Source organism: Microcaecilia unicolor, chromosome 7 (genome assembly GCF_901765095.1).
Source record: "Microcaecilia unicolor chromosome 7, aMicUni1.1, whole genome shotgun sequence".
Classification (NCBI taxonomy): Eukaryota; Metazoa; Chordata; class Amphibia; order Gymnophiona; family Siphonopidae; genus Microcaecilia; species Microcaecilia unicolor.
The window spans coordinates 289,020,342-289,040,608 of record NC_044037.1 but is presented as its reverse complement, the minus strand read 5'-3'; the positions used below and the strand labels follow the sequence as shown (position 1 = coordinate 289,040,608).

The window sequence follows — 20,267 nt, the reverse complement described above, 5'->3', positions numbered from 1 at the left end:
AATGCTATGCATTGTTAGAGGGCTAAAGAGAGGGGATTTGGAATCATGGAGGATAGGATTTTAGAAATTTATACTTGCAGATCCCTAGGAGTTCTAATCAAAAATGATCCACTACCTTATTGGGGGGGGGGGGGGGGGGGCAGCATTGCCAGCACTCAGTGGTTCCCCCCCCCCCCCCCTTTAACCCTGTCCTGCCCCATCCTACTCTGTGACCCTGATGCTAGAAGCTTTTACTTTACAAGAAAGTTATACAATGAACAGAAGAATGTGATTTCTTGGCCAGCAATAACATCTTCCTAGCCTTGCAGCTATGCAGTTCTGTGGCACATGTGTTACTACAGCCAATGATGTTAGACTGTACTGCACATCAACCTTGTAGTTGTGTAGTGATTGATTTATGGGGTCTTTTACAAAGGTGCTCTAGCATTTTTAACTTGCGTTAAAAATTTACGAGCGCTAAATGCTAAGATGCCCATAGGAATATAATGTGAATCTTCGCATTTAGCGCACGCTAATTTTTAGCATGTAAAAATGCTAGCGCACCTTTGTAAAAGGGACCCTTAATGAGCTATTGGGCCATCCAGGCATCATGAGTCTTTTAACCCAGCTGAGTTTTGTTTCTTTGTTTTAAGCACCAGGATTAATCACTTTGGCTTTCTAGAATACAATCTAAATTTGAATGGGTGGCAGAGTGATGTTATGAGGATATGTTTTATAGTTATTTTACCTTGCATTAGCATCACAATCTTATATAGAAACTGTAATAACTGTCTTAATGCAGTGCTTGTAATACATCTTAAATATACATTTTTCACTAATTTATTTCTTTGTTGTTTTTTTTTAAGGTACCAATATTTTTTGCAGATTAAGCAAGATATTCTTACTGGACGGTAATAGCATTTTATTTTTTATTTTATTTTAATTTTTTATATTTGCAGCGACTAGCTAAAATCCATTGAATATTCAGGGGAGAGTATTTAAGGACTTGCTCCTTACCCAACTGCTTCCACTCACCAGCTGACTCTGGCACCCTTCCCTCTCCATCCTCATTGTGACTTTATGCTTTTCTTACCTATGACCCAACAGAGCATTCACACATCCAAGTCCAGCCCCAGTAGTCTTGTCCAAGCTTTCCTTCAATTTGAATCCAAGAGTCCTAACTAAGGGCTGAGTCCACCGTCATTGTAGCATCATCGTTGTGCCCTTGCTTTCTTCTGGCTGCATAGCTGTACTTTCTGGGCCTGCAGGCCTTGATCACTTACCAATGTATTTGAATTGTAACTCGCCTAGAGCTTAGATTTTGAAATGAGTTGTTCTAAATGCTATACTGTAGATAGAAGTGGCCTGTGGGGGTTGCAGAAGGATGCAGGGGTCATATGCGAAAAAGTGTCTCAATGGTATAAATGGCTCTGGCTATTGAGTATGTGCAAATAGGTAGATCAAGTGAATGAACTGTGTAGCCAACAGTTATGGTGTAAATAGTGTGGGCAGCCAGAGAGCCGCCATACTGTGATCAAAACTGTATGTGTATTTCTCTCTCTCTCTTTCTCTCCCTCTTTCTCTCTCTCTCTCTCTGTCTATATATACATATATATGATTCCTGCATCAGGAGAAAGTCTAAATGTGATTGGCTATTGTATTGTCCAAGGAGGGCTTACAGTCTAAGCTTGTACCTGAGGTAATGGAAGTTTAAGTGAAGGAGCAGCAGCAGGATTTGAGCCAGCCTTCCCTGGTTGTCAGCTTGATAGTCCAACCACAAGGCCTAGTGTCTTCTGTCTTCACTACCTTGTGCATTTTTTTTTCACATTCTGCTTAAAAAATACAATTCAAAATGCTTTAAAGTAGGAATTTGCTTCACTGAGCTACATAATATGCTTTTGCAGTTTTCAGTATGAAAAATAGAATTTAATTGCTGTAGTAGTCTACTTGGGTATGTAGATTTAATAAGGGTCAGCAACCAAGTTGCAGATAATACCTTTTTAATGGACTAACAATGTATCTGGGACAAACTTTCAAGAGGCAGCATCTCTGTTATGTCCTTTTTGTGTCTATCTCAGTGTTTGATCTTTCTGATGTTGTAAGGTCCTTAAGGAAATGGTCTTCCTAAGAACAATATTTATTTATGAACATTTATACCCTACAGGGTAAGAAGTAAAAGGGAAATATTCTTCTTCTGAGCTGCCATTCTAGTTTTTCATTTTCCTTTAATAGTTTGTCTGTGAAGATTGATGCATATCCTCAGTTTTTGTCTTGTTTCTCTGATGTGGCATCCTTCACATTTTTTTTTTTACATTGGATTATATATGCTGCATTCACAGAGAAGCATGAATGTAATCCTTTTATTTTGGATGTCTCTCCCATGTGGGTAGGTATAAAGTTTTGTGATATGTGCCAACATAATTTGCAGCATGATGTCATGCAAGATTTTGTTCCATTTTCTTTGATTTGGGATTTTGTTTGGAGTTTGTTGCTTATAAGTTTTTGTTTCAGGTTATGTGGTTGGTGGACGGTTAGATTTTGTGGGAGGGGTTGGGGTAATATTTTTCTTAGTAATTCATCCTCCGGAAATAGGAGGTGAAGTGTTTTGTAATAGGCTTTTCTAGTACAAGTGGTAGATGTTTCGTGGTCTTCCTTTCCTTGTACTGTAGAGGGCTTTCCTTAGGTGTTTTGAGTGAGGATGCTATTTTTTGGAGATGATTTTAGGTGATAATCCTTTTATTTAAAGAATTCTGTTAAAGCTTTAAGTGTCCTGTTTGTGGGTTGGAGCAAATGTGGTGGTAACTTGTAGCTTTATTGTATACACAGATGTAGTTAGAACTGAATGGGCTCCGGCAGAAAATTTGAGGTTGGCCCCCTTAACACCATTGTTTCCAGGGAAGTGCGTGGGGTGGAGAGAGTCACATTTTCCAAACCTGACATATTATAATTAGAAAAATATATATATTTTTTCCTATGTTTATTGTCTGAGCATTGCTTTGGTCCTAGTGTGTCTCTCCTGCTTTTCTCAACTGTCTCCAAGGTCTCCTGTCATTTTCATATGTCTTTATTTCCACCATCCATATTTCCTGTGTGTCCCTATCCATCCTGTCCATTGTATCCTCTCTGGCCCTGTCCCTATCCTTCTCTCATGTTCATCAGCTCTCCTGTGTGTCCCTATCTTACTTTTGTACAGCATACATCTCGTGTCCCTATTCCACCCCTTGTTCCACTATTGCCCCTCAGCATCCATGTTCCTATGGTCATCCATTGCCAGCATCTCTTCTGTGTCCCTGGTCCTTCTACATGTCCGGATTCTCTCCTCTCTTGTCCCTTTCTCCTGCAGCCCCGTTCCTGATCGGCCTACCCTCTCTTGTCTTGCGTTTCTCTCTCCCTTCCTCTGTTGGTCCTGCATCTCTGCCTCTTCCCTCTTCTTCCCGCCAGTCCAGCATCTGCCCCTTTGCTCTGGTCCAGGTCTTTCTCTCTACCGTCCCTTTGCTTTCCCTCTCTTCCCCTTCCGCCTTGCTCCAGGTCCGCATCTGGGTCAAGCATCTATCTAGCCCCTCTTCCTGCTGGTCCTCTAAATGATGCAGTGCATTGCCAGCAGAGGCCACAGTCAAAATGGACTCTCTCTGTCCTCTACACGTCCCACCTCAATAATGCAACTTCTATGGGCAGGATGTACAGAGGAAAGGCTCCGCTGCCAGCAACATGCTGCAGCATTTGGAAGACCGGCAGGGACCTAGACAGATGCCAGACCAAGGTGGGCGGATGTAGAGGGAGGGAGGGTGCAACTTCGGACTGCCCAGGGCATTTTGCCAGGCTCGTTCAGTGGTAGCTACATCTGTGGTTCTATATGATGGATTTTTTTTAAATATATGGAGAATGGAAACTAGAGCTTTGAAGGCAGTCACATCTGTCAATTTGTACAGTATACTGATGCTTGTAAGTGACCATTGCAAGTTGCGACCGTGGTGTCTAAAACTTGATACTTTTCGAAGAAATAGTCCCTTTTGACTTTGATTGTGGAATGAAATGCATTGAGGGAGTTTTTTTTAAATATTTAAGGTCCTCTTCTCCTTCAGTCCAGGTTGTGAAAATATCATCTATGTACAGGTACTGTGGTATCTGAAAGGTTTGTTGTGGTAACTGTTTAGGAATGTGCCCCCAATTCTGATATCAAAAGGTTGCTAGACCAGTCCTGATCAATGAGTTATATCTCCATACCAGCAGATGGGAGACAGAGAATTTTTTTTTAACTTTCATTTTTATGCAAACGTAGGCAAATAAACATACCAAACAGTTTCAGATGTGCTTTGTCAATGCAATACAGATCTCAGAAAAGCAACACAAGTATATAAAGGAAACCATGACAACTATTAATACTTTCCCATCCTCACCCAAGCCAGACCTTCCCCCCCCCCCCTTCTGTCTTTTCTGAATACAGATTAAATACAGTAAGAAATCACAGAGAAGCATTCCGGCACATAAAACAAAGAGATAGGGTTTTATGGGCAGAGTAAAGGACCACCTGCAGGTCTCAAATACATAGGCACAGGTGACCGAATCTGTTCATGCTGGTATTTTTTCCTTTGCAGAGAGGACATGATCTTTTCATGTCTTTGCAACTTCCCATTAAACCAGATCTCCACTGAGAGGGGGTACCTCAGCTGCCTTCCAAGAGCGGACCAATGCCATCTTGGCGTCCAACAACAGTTTCTGTTGATGGCTCTCTCATTCTCCCTGTCTCCTCAGCTCGAAACCTTAGGGTCATCTTTGACTCTTCTCTCTCCTTCTCTGCTCATATCCAGCAGATCGCCAAGACCTGTCGTTTCTTTCTTTACAACATCCGTAAAATCCGCCCCTTTCTTTCTGAGCACTCTACAAAACCCTCATCCACACCCTTGTCACCTCTCGTTTAGACTACTGCAATCTGCTTCTTGCTGGCCTCCCACTTAGTCACCTCTCCCCTCTCCAATCGGTTCAAAACTCTGCTGCCTGTCTCGTCTTCCGCCAGGGTCGCTTTACTCATACTACCCCTCTTGTCAAGTCGGTTCACTGGCTCCCTATCCGTTTTCGCATCCTGTTCAAACTTCTTCTACTAATCTATAAATGTACTCACTCTGCTGCTCCCCAGTATCTCTCCACACTCGTCCTTCCCTGCACCCCTTCCCGTGCACTCCACTCCATGGATAAATCCTTCTTATCTGTTCCCTTCTCCACTACTGCCAACTCCAGACTTCGCGCCTTCTGTCTCGCTGCACCCTATGCCTGGAATAAACTTCCTGAGCCCCTACGTCTTGCCTCATCCTTGGCCACCTTTAAATCTAGACTGAAAGCCCACCTCTTTAACATTGCTTTTGACTTGTAACCACTTGTAACCACTCGCCTCCACCTACCCTCCTCTCTTCCTTCCTGTACACAATTGATTTGATTTGATTTGCTTACTTTATTTTTTGTCTATTAGATTGTAAGCTCTTTGAGCAGGGACTGTCTTTCTTCTATGTTTGTGCAGCGCTGCGTACGCCTTGTAGTGCTATAGAAATGCTAAATAGTAGTAGTAGTAGTAGTCCAACAACAGCTGCAAAGCACCCCCAGATTATCTGTCCAGTTTATTACAGTCCACCCACTTATACACAACCCCTCGTACCCCCTTTCCCACAGCCATATACACAGCAAATGACCCAAAGTAGTAGAAAATATGAACCTGAAGTTCAACCTCAGATTCACAGACCCCCTTGAAGAGGCAATCCTAACACAGAAAGCACTTTCTCCATGGTCATCAATATACGTATGAACAAAGTCCCTTATAACTAGAAATAATGTCCTTTATATTGGTAAGTGTGGACTTTGACAATCTGCACAAACAATATACTACCACCTTCAAACCACCTTCTCTGGCTCTCAGTTCAGCACATTGTCCAGGTTCTCCTCTGCTTCCAAAGGCAGCAGATACTATGTCTCCTCATCCTCCAAAGAGGAACAAACCCCAGATGTGTCCCAGGCTGCTCCTCTCCCGCGGGAAGAGCGTAGGGCTGAGTGTGAGTGCCGCTGTCCCAGAGCTTTTCAAGGAGTTTTCAACACTGCAGCCAATAGGGGGCCGTCTGCCAGTGCCAGCTCTTTGTTTAGGTGGCCTGGCTGATCTTGAGAAGGCTGGCTATGAGGAATGATCTACCGATTAGAGGGCTGCGTGGAGACAGGAATGTAACCCGTCCCCACAAGAACTTAACCCATCCCTGCCTGTCCCAACAAGAATTTAATGTTACCAAAAAATTAAAAAATCCGGTCTGCTCTCTGTCTCTCTGGGCTTGAACCACAGCACTGCAGGCAAGGAAGTAACAGAAGTTGGAACTTGGAACACTCTGGTGCACACATGTAACACTCGTCTCTGATTCGCTGGCACTGTGTGCTGACAGGTCGCCACATGCACTTGCCACTAGGTTAGGTGACCTCTGATGCTTGTGCCTGTGTCAGACCTGAGGCCTCTGGATCAGCCCGGGAGCAGAGAGGGTTAATGAAAGACTTTCCACATCTGTGCTGTTAAAGCGAGGAGGCGACACTCAAAGAACTTTGTAATTGGTAGGTGAAAGGCTGGTGCAGGTGAAGCTTACACTTCTACAGGAACCCCGCAGGAACTGCTTCCGTCTCCATGGGAACCCCTCAGGAACTGCTTCCGTTCCCCCATGAACCCTGCAGGAACTGCTTCCGCCCCCCCCCCCCCCCCCCCAGGAACCCTGAGGAACTACTTCTGTCCCCACTGGAACTCAGCAGCCTTGGCGAGGGATTCCCGCTAACCATGTTCCCATGCAGGTCTCTTCTGCCAATGTCTGAAGAATGGATTGGTATCTCCCAGGGTGTTAAGAAGCACCACTTCCTGCTATCTGTCACCACCAGACACGCTGGATACCAGATGCCTGCCTTAAGGCCCTGATACACAAAGGCTTTCCTATAAGGCCACAGTACTTTTCTTTTGCAGACCATGGTCAGGCTCAGGTCTGGGAAGATCCTCAGTGCCACATTCTCAAAGTGATACTGTCTTTCTGTACTTGCTGAAGCACAAAATCAACCTTGCTAAAATGGATTTGGAAAAGATGAGTCACTCTAAATGATATACTGTAGGTCAGTGGTTCCCAAACCTGGTCCTGGAGGCACCCCAGCCAGTCAGGGTTTCAGGATACCCACAATGAATATTCATGAGAGAGATTTCTATGCTCTTACCTCCACTGCATGCAGACCTCTTTCATGAATATTCATTGTGGGTATCCTGAAAACGTGACTGGCTGGGTGCCTCCAGGACCAGGTTTGGGAACCACTGCTGTAGGTAGAAGCGGTCCTTGGTGTATGCAGAAGGATGAAAGGGCCATATGCAAAATAGTCTCTCATTGGTGGGAATGACCCTGTCTATGGAACATGCGCATATAAGTAGACAAGTCGAGCGCATTCGACATGGTAAACCACAATATTCTACTGAGACTTTTAGACTATTTTGGAATCGGTGGAAACATACTCAACTGGATCAAAGGTTTCCTAACCACCAGAACATACCAAGTGAAATCAAACTCAAACATACCACCTTGGAAAGCAGACCTTGGAGTACCTCAAGGATCACCACTATCACCAATACTTTTCAACATAATAATGATCCCACTAGCCAAGTCATTATCAAAGCAAGGCCTCAACCCGTTCATCTACGCAGACGATGTCACAATTTACATTCCCTTCAGACATGATCTAACAGAAATCAACAATGAAATCAAACTCAACTTGAATACCATGGATTCATGGGCAAACTCCTTTCAACTGAAACTGAATACTGAAAAAACACATTGCTTCATCCTCTCAACACAATACATACAAACCCACAACCTTAATCACCCCAGAACACACCCTCCCTATTTCAAACAGCCTGAAAATACTCGGCGTGACAATCGACCGCAACCTCACTCTCGAGAGCCAAGTGAACTCCACAATAAAGAAAATGTTCCACTCAATGTGGAAACTTAAACGCATAAAACCTTTCTTCCTGAGGGAAATATTTCGTATCCTAATAGAATCAATGGTACTAAGTCACGCAGACTATTGCAACTGAATTTACGCTGGACGCAAAGAAAAACTCGCAAAGAAACTCCAGACTGCTCAGAATACAGCAGCCAGACTAATATTTGGCAAATCGCAATTTGACAGTGCCAAGCCCCTCCGAGAAAAACTGCGTTGGCTGCCAATCAAAGAACGTATTACTTTCAAAATCTGCACCCTAGTCCACAAAATTATCTACGGCCAAGTCCCAGAAATACAACCAGATTATCTTGAACATACCTAAACCTCCACTACCCAAACTGCAAAGGACTTAAATACAAAGCAACCTATGCATCCAGCTTCTCCTATATAAGCACACAATTATGGAACACACTGCCAAAAGTTGTGAAGACAACCTGCGACCACCTAAACTTCAGGAAATCATTAAAAACCTGCCTGTTCAAAAAGGCATACCCTGCCGACCCAACATAAATGCTTGCTCTCTGCAACACAACATAACCAAAGCTCGTAATGGACACTACCCAATCTTTCCTCTCCTTGATCCCATTGTAACTGAAACACATGTTCCTTATTCAACCACAATACCACCTGTATTTGCTTCATTACCGAACTTGGCGAACGCCTCTATGGTACTGTGTAAACCACATTGAGCTTGCAAATAGGTGGGAAAATGTGGTATACAAATGTAACAAATAAATAAATAAATGTACAGTGTAGCCAACAGTCTCTCATGATAGTAATGGTGTAAATAGTGCGGGTAGCCAGAGAACCTGTTGGGCTGGGGGGCTCGCTGTCTCAAACAAGAAGCCTAGGGGTGTTGGTTGCCTGAGGAGATGTTGTGGCCGATAAATTAGCTTGAGGTAACATAGTAAGTCACGGTAGATAAAGACCTGAATGGTCCATCCAGTCTGCCCAACAGTCATATTCATTGTCAGTTCAAGATCAATATCACATTCATTCTTGATTTATATACTTGATCATGGTCTTTCTTTGGCGTTTCTGAGACATAGACCATAGAAGTCCGCCCGGCTCTGTCCTTATTTTCCAACTACTGGAGTTGCCGTCAATGTCCACTCCAGCCTATCCAAATTCGTCATGTCATTTGCGGAACCCGGACTGTAAAAGTATGCCCAGCACTGTCCTCATGTTCCAAATTACTGGAGTTTCTGTCAAAGCTCTCTCCAGCCCATCCTAAACCAGGACTCAGACAGCACAAGCCAGCTCAGGCCTTAGTTGATAAGTTGCCAACTAAGCACCACTTGACATGCAAACACATATATGACCCTTTAAGTTTTGTTTTTATAGCATTCATTTTCTAATAGGTGAGGGCCATTTGCCTCGCTCTCAGTGACTTTCTTCTCTTTGAGGAAAGTGTAGTTTGAGTGAAGTCAGACAATGCCACAGCAGTAGCTTATGTCAACAAACAGGGACACACCAGAAGTGCAGCAGTGGTCCAAGATATTGCAAGTTGCATGACTGGGCAGAATCTTGTCTTCTGATGTTCTCAGCAGCTCGCATAGCAGGCGCATAAAATGTACAAACAGACTTTCTCAGTTATCAGATGCTGGACCCAGGAGAGCATCCTGCCACTGCTGCTGGATTATTGGGGAAAGCTTGTGTTCAGTCTCGTGGCAGAGTGGAGAAATGCCAAGCTCCCCACCTTCTTCATTCACAGGAAGGGGGAGGGAAGCAGTGGGAATCATATGTTGTTCCAACTGTGGCCCCAACAGGAGCTTCTGTATATCTTTCCTCTTTGTTGAGCAGTTGGATGCTCAGCAGGATCGCCGGGGGGGGGGGGGGGGGGGGTCATTTGATGCCTGCCTCCTAGCAAGCAGCAGCACTGCCGAGTTCCATGGAGAACCTGCAAAAACATGCTAGATATCTCTTGCCAGAGGAGTTTTTCTTCCTACTTCAATTCTGGAGGGTTTGCTGGAACACATTGGGCACCGAAGGTCAGGTTGCTATGTGGAGAAAGCATGGTATGCCCACGAGGACACCAAAGACAGCCCAGAGATAATCTTTGCCAAAAGAAAACAAGATGGCAGATGGCACAGTGCTGGTTACCGCACCGGTGGGGGAGTGGGCCCAGGAAATATCTAGGAAAGTAATGGTGGCACTGGAGAATTGCTTAAATAAGCTACAATCTGCGGTGGGTGAAATCAGTGAAAAATCTGACACTCTCATTGGCTCACAGAGGTGGAATGAAGAGTCTCGGAGCATGAGGATGAGGTCATGTGGGTGGCTAACAAACTGGGACTCCTGCCAAAAGAGAACACAGAACTGAGAGATTAGATGAAGGAGCAGGAAAATAGAGCACACAAGAATAACCTTCTAGTTGTGGGGATCCCAGAAGCGATTTCTGATAATGACCTGTACAGATTTTCTAGTACATGGCTTCCCACTCAACTGGGCCTGGATTGATATGCGTCCACTGTTTGCTTCGAGAAAGCCCATAGGATTGGGGCGTGCAGAGACACTGACACCAGGCCCCACACCGCCATTGCTCACTTTCTCAACTGGGCTGAAAAGGAGGCCATATTACAAGAATATCAAAAAGTGCATCGTTTGGATTATAATAGCCATAAAATCCTACTGTTTAATGATTACTCTGCTTGGGTAGCGCTACAGAGAAAAGAGCTGGTATAAATTCTCCCATTAAGAGAAAAAAGATCCTTTCTTGGTTGCAAACGGAGAGGGCTGATATAACTTATCTTGAGGAAACTCATCTCTCTGTCTCTGAACACGAAAAGTTGAAACGTGGCTGAGTGGGGGAGCTTGGTTACTCAGCTTTTAATGGAGGTGTTGCAATTTTGCTGCATAAACACTTACCCTTCCATTTATACAAATTGTGCCAAGATAAGGAGCACAAATATGTTCTGTTGGCTGGGGAGCTCTGGGAACATAAATTGTTGTTTTTGTAAAATGTATGCGCCAAACGTTTATAGCCATAAATTTTACTGTGCTCTAGTGACATTGGTGCTGGCCTACTCTTAATACCAACTTGTTTTGGGAGAGGACTTTAATGTCACTACAGACCCATTACTGGGCTGTAACCCACCTAAAGCGAGGCACAAAGATCATGACTGCAGGGCTATAAATTTTCATTCTGAGTCAAGTGGGGGCCCTGGACATTTGACTTAGCCTCCCTCTCCAAGAGCAGAATTATATATTTTTATTTCAACCCACACAAGGTCTGTGGTAGACTTGGATTATTTTCTGGTGGCAAGATCCTTGCTCTCCTGGGTGGCAGATTTCTGGATATTGGGCCTAGAACTTTCTGACCATTGCCCGGTCGTAGTAACCTTATCCATTGTGTCTGAACCTAAAGAAAGAGTGTGGAAGTTCCCTTTATCATTATACCAAGATCCTGGTATCAGTCTATCAACAAACTAATACCAACAACATACTGGGAGGCATCCAAGGTGGTTATGATGGGCTATATAATAGCTTATACTAAGAGAATAAGGCAATCCTGAGAAACTGAGCTCCTACATCTATCTGCATCATACCCATATGTCCTGCTTAGATGATATGACCAAGCATCTTACTGCAATTAGGAAACAGATTTGCTGTCCTCTTTTAATGAGCAGGCCACTCATGATCTTTATTACTATCGTTATAAACTGCATCGGTGGGGAGGGAAGACTGCACTTTATATTATTTGGGTTACATGATTCTTGATTATTGCTTGGCATTTGCTTCTGATAGCATACTGTGGGGCTGTGGTTTGTGCCTTCATTGCATATGTTGTATTACATGTATGTACCTTCTGTTCTGATGTTCAAAAATAAAGTATAGAATAAGTAAATAAATAAAGCCGTATCGCAAAGCACTCTTGTAATTTTGAGTGGTCTGGTCTGGGCTGTACCGGCTCTGGCATGTGGAGCTGCCCATCCTGTTCCCCGGGAGGTTGGACCTTCTATGTCAGGGATCAGTGTTCTTGAAGGATACAAATCCCTTTAGGCTTATGGCCTGGTTCTTGAGATGTGATGACTAGTTGACTGAGACTGTGTTCCTGAAGTGGTGGATACTCTGCTTAGGGCACATAAATCTTCAACTGCATTGGTTTATGTGCATGTCTGAAAGAAATGTGAGCACTGGTTTGTGGAACAGGGCATCCTGCGCCATAGGGCTGATCTGCCTCTCATCCTATCTATTTTGCAGGTAGAACTTGGTAAAAACTTGGCTCTTCACTCGGTTAGGTTTCAGTTGGCAACCCTTGCATATTTTCAAAGTGAAGTGCAGGGGGTATTCTTGGGATACCACTCAGATGTAGCGCTCTTCCTTCCAGGGTTGAAATACCTTTGGCCCTCGAGGCAGCTGATAGTTCTCTCACCCAGCTTGGTTATGAGAGTGTTACTGAGGTACCCTTTGAGCGTTATGGAGGACTTCGGTGGAAGGTTTCTCACTGAAATTCCTGTTGGATCTCAGGATCTTAAAGCTGCAAGGTCCTTCATGTCAGGACCCATTTTACAGCTTTCTGAACTAGTAGTGTCTATCTGTAGTGTACCATCCTTTTGCAGAAAGTGGTGTCACTAGTGATGAACTAGTCTCTCTCTGTCTGTTCCCCCCCCCCCCCCCCCCAGTGTTCAAGGTGGTCAAGCAGCAAAGTTCTGGCATACTGTTTCATAAGTTGGATGTTTGCAGAGTCCTTCACTTCAGTCACCCATAGATTCAGAAAATTGGACCATTTATTTGTACTTTTTGGGAGCCCACGAAAGGGGCAAGCAACTTCTAAGCCGATTGTTGCTTATTAGATCAAGGCTTCAATTGAGTCGGTATACATGCTTTTGAGCTCTTTCTGTGAGGTTGCAAGCGGCATCTTGGGCAGAAGCCTGAGCAGTTTCCCTGAAAGACCTCTGCAAGGCAGCAGCATGGCCATTGCTGCATTTCTTTAAATACTACAGAAAGAGCATTAGCTGGACCATTAGTTGATCAATGGGTAAAAGGATCACTCGGGGAGGACAAGGCCATAACACCAATTTTTAAAAAGGGTTCCAGAAGTGACCTGGGTAATATAGACTGTGAGCTTGATGTTGGCACTGGGCAAAATGATAAAAACTATTATAAAGAACAAAATTACTAAACATGTACTTACAGAGGGTTTAATTGGAGAAAGCCAACATGGATTTAGCCAAGGGAAGTCTTACCTTTGTAATCTGCTACTTTTTTTTTTACATTGTGAATAAACATATGGATAAGGGTGAGCCAGTTGATACAGTGTGTCTTGATTTTTAGAAAGCATTTGACAAAGTACCTCATCAGAGTCTGGAAATTAAGCCATGGGATAGGAGTTAATAACCAATTGTAGATTGAGAACTGATTAAAAGATAGAAAACAGAGAGTAGGTTTGAATCGTCTATTTTCTCAATGGAGAGGCTGAATGGTAGGGTTCCCCAAGGAGTTGTGCTGGGACCGCTGCTTTTTAACATATTTATGTAACCCTGGTCCTGCTCAAGACAGTCCTGGATGCCTGCTAAGCTCTTTGAGTTAGGCACCCGGACCAAGGTGTACAAAAAGTAGGCTCTATTGAGCTGGGTGCAGGCTGGGGTTGGGCTAAATCCCGGTAGTATGTCCACAAATGAATCCATAGTTATTGCTTTCAATAACTACTACTACTGCTACTTAACATTTCTAAAGCGCTACTAGGGTTACGCAGCGCTGTACAATTTAACATAGAGGGACGGTCCCTGCTCAAAGAGATAAGCAGTGAACTTTACTATCATTAAACTTAAACAAGAAGTTTTTGCATCAAAGTCGGTTAGCAGTCATCCACTCTTATCCACTCTCATTCACTCGGGGGTGGGGAGGGGAAGGTAATCCCAGGGCACCTGGGGCTGCAGCCTGTCCGCTTCCGTACCAGGCAGACATCACGCTGGGCTTTTCCTCAGCTGCCAGACTGTAGACAGAACTGGACTGCCCCGTCCATTCTTCTTCCCTGCAGGTGCGGTTCCTCACACTCACCTCCAGCCTGAACAGCCTTTCCCTGTTCCACTTACGAGGAGGGTGTTCTCTCACTCTCTCTTCCCCGGAATCTCCTTCTTCGACCCCTGCTCCCTTAGCAGAGATCAGTCAGTCACTACAACCCCTGCTTATGATGCTGGGCAGGATACCCCCTCAACTCCATGGGTCCTGGCGGGGGTTCAGGCAATCAAAGACCTTGTGCTTAAAATGGCATTTTAGACTTGCATTGCCCCCCTCCCCCCTCCAAATTACAATTACCTGTCAGTCATTAAAGTATCGTTTTCTCTCATATCATTGTACCAGAACTATATCCCTACACAGACACCCCATATGAATCGGCTGAGTATTCCCTTTCCCCAGCTGACAAACATCACTTCTCCGAACTCCTGGTTAGCAGTCAGTAATCCCCCGGGGGAAACCTTCCCAGACTTAAGTCCATTAAGGCTCAATGTAAGCCACATTGAGCCTGCAAATAGGTGGGAAAATGTGGGATACAAATGCAACAAATAAATAAAATAAATAAATTACCGATTTCCCCAGGGGATTAAGAACCTGGAAACAGGAATAATGACTGAGGTGATCAAATTTGCTGATGGCATAAAGTTATTAAAAAATTTTTAAATCACAAGAGAATTGTGAGAAACTGCAAGAAGACCTTATGAAACTGGTAGACCGGGCATCCAGATGACAGATGAAATTTAATGTGGGCAAGTGCAAAATGATGCATGTAATGAATAGCAACCTAAACTAGAGTTACATGATGCAGGGTGCCACATTAGGAGTCACTATCCAGGAAAAGGATCTAGGTGTCGTTATTGATATGTTGAAATGTTCTGCTCAGTGTGTAGCAGTGACCAAGTAAACAAATAGAATGTTAGGAATAATTAGGAAATGAATGGAGAATTAAACAGAAAATTTTATAATGCCTCTGCATTGCTCCATGGTACAACTTGCACCTCATAAGAACATAAGAATTGCCATACTGAGTCAGACTGGTGGTCCATCTAGCCCAGTAGTATCCTGCTTCCAGCAATGAACAATCCAACGCACATGAGCCTGGTATAATCCCAAACAGTAGCAAGATTCCATACTGCAAACCCCAGGGATAAATAGTGGCTTTTCACATGTCTACCTTAACAGCAATTTATGGAATTTCCTCCAAGAACTTATCCAAATGTTTTTTTAAACCCAGACATGCTAACTGCATTCATCACATCCCCCAGAAATGAGTTCATCTATATATTTTTTTCTTATGCTTTTTAAATGTATTACCATGTAACTTCAATGAGTGTCCCCTCATCTTTGTACTCTTTGGAAGAATAAACAATTGATTCCAGTCTACCTTCTCTACTCCACTCAGGATTTTATAGATCTCTATCATATCTCCCTCAGCCATCTCTTCTCCAAGCTGAAGAGCCCTAACCTCTTAAGCCTTTCCTCATATTGGAGGAGTTCCATCCCCTTAATCATTTTGCTTGCTCTTCTTTGAACCTTTTCTAATTTTGCTGTATCTTTTTTTGAGATAGGTAGGCATATTTTCAAAGCAATTTGGGAGGCTAAGTTCCATAGGTTTCTATGGAACTTTGGGAGGCTAAGTGCTTTGAAAATGAGCTATATGGTGACCAGATTTGCACACAGCAGTCAAGATGAGGTTCACCATGGAGTGATAGAGGCTTTATAATGTTCATTGTCTTATTTTTTTTTTTATCCCTATCGTAATAATTCCTAACATGCCGTTTGCTTTTTTTGGCTGCTGCTGCACACTTAGCAGAAGATTTCAAACAACACCACCTAGAAGGAGTGTAGGAAGCATCTGGCTTGGGCTACCTTTGATATGGCTCTTATGCTTTCCTCTGTAAGTATTGGCATGCACAGACCTGGAGCCATCGGTCCTCTGCCAAGGTGGTGATCATCTTTTTGGGAACAAAATAGAAGAGGTGGAGGGTCTCATCAAGTCCTTGTCCTGGCCCACTCCTACACCCCCCGCATCTTGGAGGTTTTCACCTTTGCCTCCAATCCACAGCAGCAGGCCCAGGCCCAGCACTCCTGCCCTAGGCAGCAGCTGAGACAGAAATCCTATCCGGCTCCCCAGTCTAAGCAAGGGGCAGGTTTCTCCAAGAGAGCTTAGCTACCATAAAAGTAGCAGTCCTAGATGAGCTATTGGTAGGAGGGAGGCAGATTTTCTTTCAAGAAAGGTGGACCCTTGTAACCTCATACCGGTGGGTTCTTCAAATAGTGTGGGTGGGCTAGAACCTCAATTGGCTATGAAGACCTCCTAACTGCCCATATAGAGCGTCAGTCTTGTTCTGAGCACTGGGGATTGCTCACATAGGAACTCTCCTCCCTTTTAAAGGCCCATACGGTCAAGCCTGTTCCACCAGGGGAAGAAGGGAAGGGATTCTATTCCAAGTACTTCCTATTGCCCTAAAAGACAGGGGGATTTTGTCCTATCCTAGAGCTTAAGGTCCCTGAACAAATATCTGGTCAAAAAAAGTTCTGGATGATTTCACTGGGCACCCTTCTTCCCATGATTCATACAAATGATTGGCTATGCTCTCTGGACTTAAAGGATGCCTATAGCCATATACAGATACATCCCAGTCACAGGAAGTATCTCAGATTTCAGGTAGGGGTACTCCACTACTAGTATTACATAAGTACATAAGTTTGGCCTCACATCTGCTCCTAGAGTGTTCACAGAGTGCCTCACCGTAGTTGCAGGTCACTATGCAGACAAGGAGTTCACATATTTCCCTACCTGTGTTGCAAATCTTGGTATCATGTGCAAAAAAGTAAATGTTACCTTCTAACTGTTTAGTGATGTCACTCACAAATGTATTGAATAGAATCAGCCCCAGCTCTGATTCTTGAGCCACTCTACACCTCGCCATTCTTTCCTCCTAGTGAATTCCATTAACCACCATCCTTTGATATTTGCAGTCAACCAGTTTCTAATCCAGGTCACCACTTTGGGTCCTAACTTCAGCCTGTTGAGTTTATTCATGAGCCTCTCTGAGGAACTGGGTCAAAGGCTTTGCTGAAATCTAAGTAGACTATATCTAGCATGTGCCCTCGATCCAGTTCTTTGGTCGCCCAATCAAGAAATCAATCAGATTTGTTTGACATGATTTACCTTTGGTAAAACCTATGTCACTGATATTTTTGTATTGGTACCTGTATCACAGGATTTAGATCAGACATTTTGTAAAATTGTTTGTTGTATTAAAAAGATAAAGTATTGAGAAACGTCTGTCATATATGTTGAAGTTAAGTACAAATAAAACTAAGGTTTTATGGATTGAGTTACATCAAGAATCTTTGCTTGAAAATGCCCTCTGGTTTTGGATGAATATCTCCAGGTTGACCATTCATCAAAAGTACGGAATGTCAGATTGGTCATTATCGTTACAACTTCAGGTCAATTGTTTATATAGGAAGGTTTTGTTTTTTTTTCAAGCTCTGTCAACTTAGAGCTATTTGCTCCTGTTTTTTTAAAAGATCATTTTGCTTTACTGGTTCAAAGTTTAATCTTGTCCCAATTGGATTGTAGTAATTCTATTCACTCTGGAATTTTTGTTAAATTGCAGAGTAAAATTCAGCTTTTACAGAACACAGAACTTGTCTGATCTATATGTCGAAAAAGTTTGATCATGTCTCTCTTCTACTTTGGCAACGTCATTGGTTGCCTGTCCCTGACGATCCTGTCATTAATGAGCTTTGTCTAGTTACAAGATAATCTCCCAAGGGACCAGAAAAGAGGCGGTGGTATAGCATTGATATATAACCTTTTTTACATATTCAAATAAAATGTAGTCACGTCACCATCTTTAGAAATTTTTTCTTGTACAGTGCGTGATGACTCGCTGCAAGCTGTTTCTACTGTACCCCAGGAAAATTGTTAGCGGCTCAAGAAGATTTTATGGATTTTATCTCTGAAGCTAGTTTAGAATGGTCTAATATGGTATTACTTGGGGATATAAACCTGCATTTGGAGCAGGATGGGAATTCTGGTACAATGTTGATAAAGTCCTACTTAAACTCATTGGACTTTAGATTTTCACCTTCCAGTATGTCCCATAATAAGGGTCATCAGTTGGATATGTTTGCTCATAAAACAAAATCCCTTAATAATTTGTATGTGGCAGAGGGACAATAAGAGCCTTTGATTGGTCTGACCAGTACAAATTAAATTTTATACTTTATTAGTTGGAGAAAGATGAATGGTGCTCAGATGTATTTAGTCAGCGTCAAACAAGATGCAAAATTGACAGACTTCTGGAACAAAATTGATCGGAAATTAGAACAATATTCTGAGATTATAGATAGCCTATTGTGGAAATGGAATGATCTCAATATGGAGATCTTGTATGAGATTGCATGAATGATGACGAAAACCGGCATGAAAAGAAAGAGAGATAGGTGGTTTACAGATGAACTGCAGGAATTAGAGATAATGTAAGAAACTTTAAAGAAACTGTTCTAGGTACACTTCTGATAAAGATTAGAAGTGAAACTAGCCTTGGTAAGCGAGTATGATTTACTGTCAGACTATTTCTCACCCTATGTACCAATATACCCACTACTGGGAAACTAGAACAAGCTGGACTGTTACAGATTCCTACACAGACACTACATGCCAGCAGAATCCTTTACCTGAGTTGCACATGCAGAACATGGACAGACCCTCAACTGATACAAAATAAGGGGCCACAAAAACTGAAGACCCCTCAAGAAAGCCAGATTCTATATGTAGTGAAAATACTGGTAAAAGTAACAGAAATACATTTTCTTTCATACTCTGCTAAATACAAAATTAGAAAAGATATATACATATTTCCAGAAAAGCAAACACCCATGAGCAATTTATTTCCAGAAAAGCAAACCACCATGAGCAACATTTCCTCCTTTCTTTTCCCTCCCATCCATGAGCAGCATGTCCTTCTCTCCTCTCCATCCCCTTCTATGTGCTGCATTTCTCTCTTTTTCCTTCCCTCCATGTACAACATGTCTCCCTCTCCTTGCCCTTCTCTCCTTCTCATCCACGTGTATCTTGTCCCCCTTCTTTCTCTCTCATCCACACACAGTTGTCCCCTAACTGGCTCCTCATAACAGAAGTATTGATCCCTTTAAATTAGTCTGACCAGTCCATTGCCAGCTGTTAGCAGCACACTGTTAATAGTTTATCTATAAGATGTTATCACATAATAATTTTCAATAGGAACTGGAAATACAGGAATTGGAGAAAAGACTGCTGAGGGGAGATATGATAGAGGTCTATAAAATAATGAGTGGAGTGGAAAGGGTAGACGCGAATCGCTTGTTTACCCTTTCCAAAAATACTAGGACTAGGGGGCATGCAATGAAGCTACAAAGTAGTAAATTTAAAACAAATTGGAGAAAATATTTCTTCACTCAACGTGTGATTAAACTCTGGAATTCGTTGCCAGAGAATATGGTAAAGGCGGTTAGCTTAGCAGGGTTTTAAAAAGGGTTGGATGGCTTCCTAAAGGAAAAGCCCATAGACCATTATTAAAATGGACTTGGGGAAACTCCACTGCTTATTTCTGGGATAAGCGGCATTAAATATTTTGTACGTTTTGGGATCTTGCTAGGTATTTGTGACCTGGATTGGCCACTGCTGAAAACAGGATGCTGGGCTTGATAGACTTTTGGTCTGGCCCAGTACGGCAATACTTATGAACTCGCTACCTTGTAGATCAAGATTAGACTCATATTAACGTGACTCCTCACCCCCACCCCCACCCCCTTCACTTCTCTTGGAGATTCTTTTTAAGAGGGGGAAGGGAATTCTCCATGAACCTGTGGTGAACGGTAAACTTTTTTGTTTGTGGCAATACCTCAGGATAAGACACACTACACAGTAATTGTGACTCCCAAAACATTCTCTTACCTGCTGAAAATGATAAGAAAATCTATACACTTTAGGTTAACAGAAACTTTCCCCATTTTCCTGATAAAGAGGCTAAACAAACGTGTAGGGTTCTTTTTCTCTTACCCTTCAGCTTCTTCCACCTTCTCATCTGAAGTGTGTCCATCTTCCTCCAACTACCACCTAGCTGACTTCTTTATGCCCACATGCCTATTAAAGCATGCTATCAGGGCATATTACTTCCCACCTACATGTGACTTACACTGTTATACATCCCTGGTGGTTCAGTGGTCATCTGGGGCAGGAGCGATTCTCCTATGCTCCTGCCCATGCAGTCTCCACTCTACTGAAATTGGCTGGCATGAGTTTCCGTGACAATCTTGCGAGACTGCTGCGGAAA

General features: G+C 43.1%; 1 protein-coding gene across 4 annotated transcripts in view; it reads left to right on the top strand.

Annotated features, from left to right (window-relative positions):
• PTPN4 (protein tyrosine phosphatase non-receptor type 4) overlaps positions 1-20,267 on the top strand; it is a 340,947-nt gene that overhangs the window by 121,599 nt on the left and 199,081 nt on the right. For 3 of the 4 annotated variants that reach the window (XM_030209949.1, XM_030209947.1, XM_030209951.1), the window contains one exon: positions 846-890. The exons of the other annotated variant lie outside the window; for it this stretch is intronic. In XM_030209949.1, coding sequence (XP_030065809.1) covers positions 846-890 — 45 coding nt within the window. The remainder of the gene's footprint in view (positions 1-845; positions 891-20,267) is intronic. 4 annotated transcript variants of the gene reach the window in all.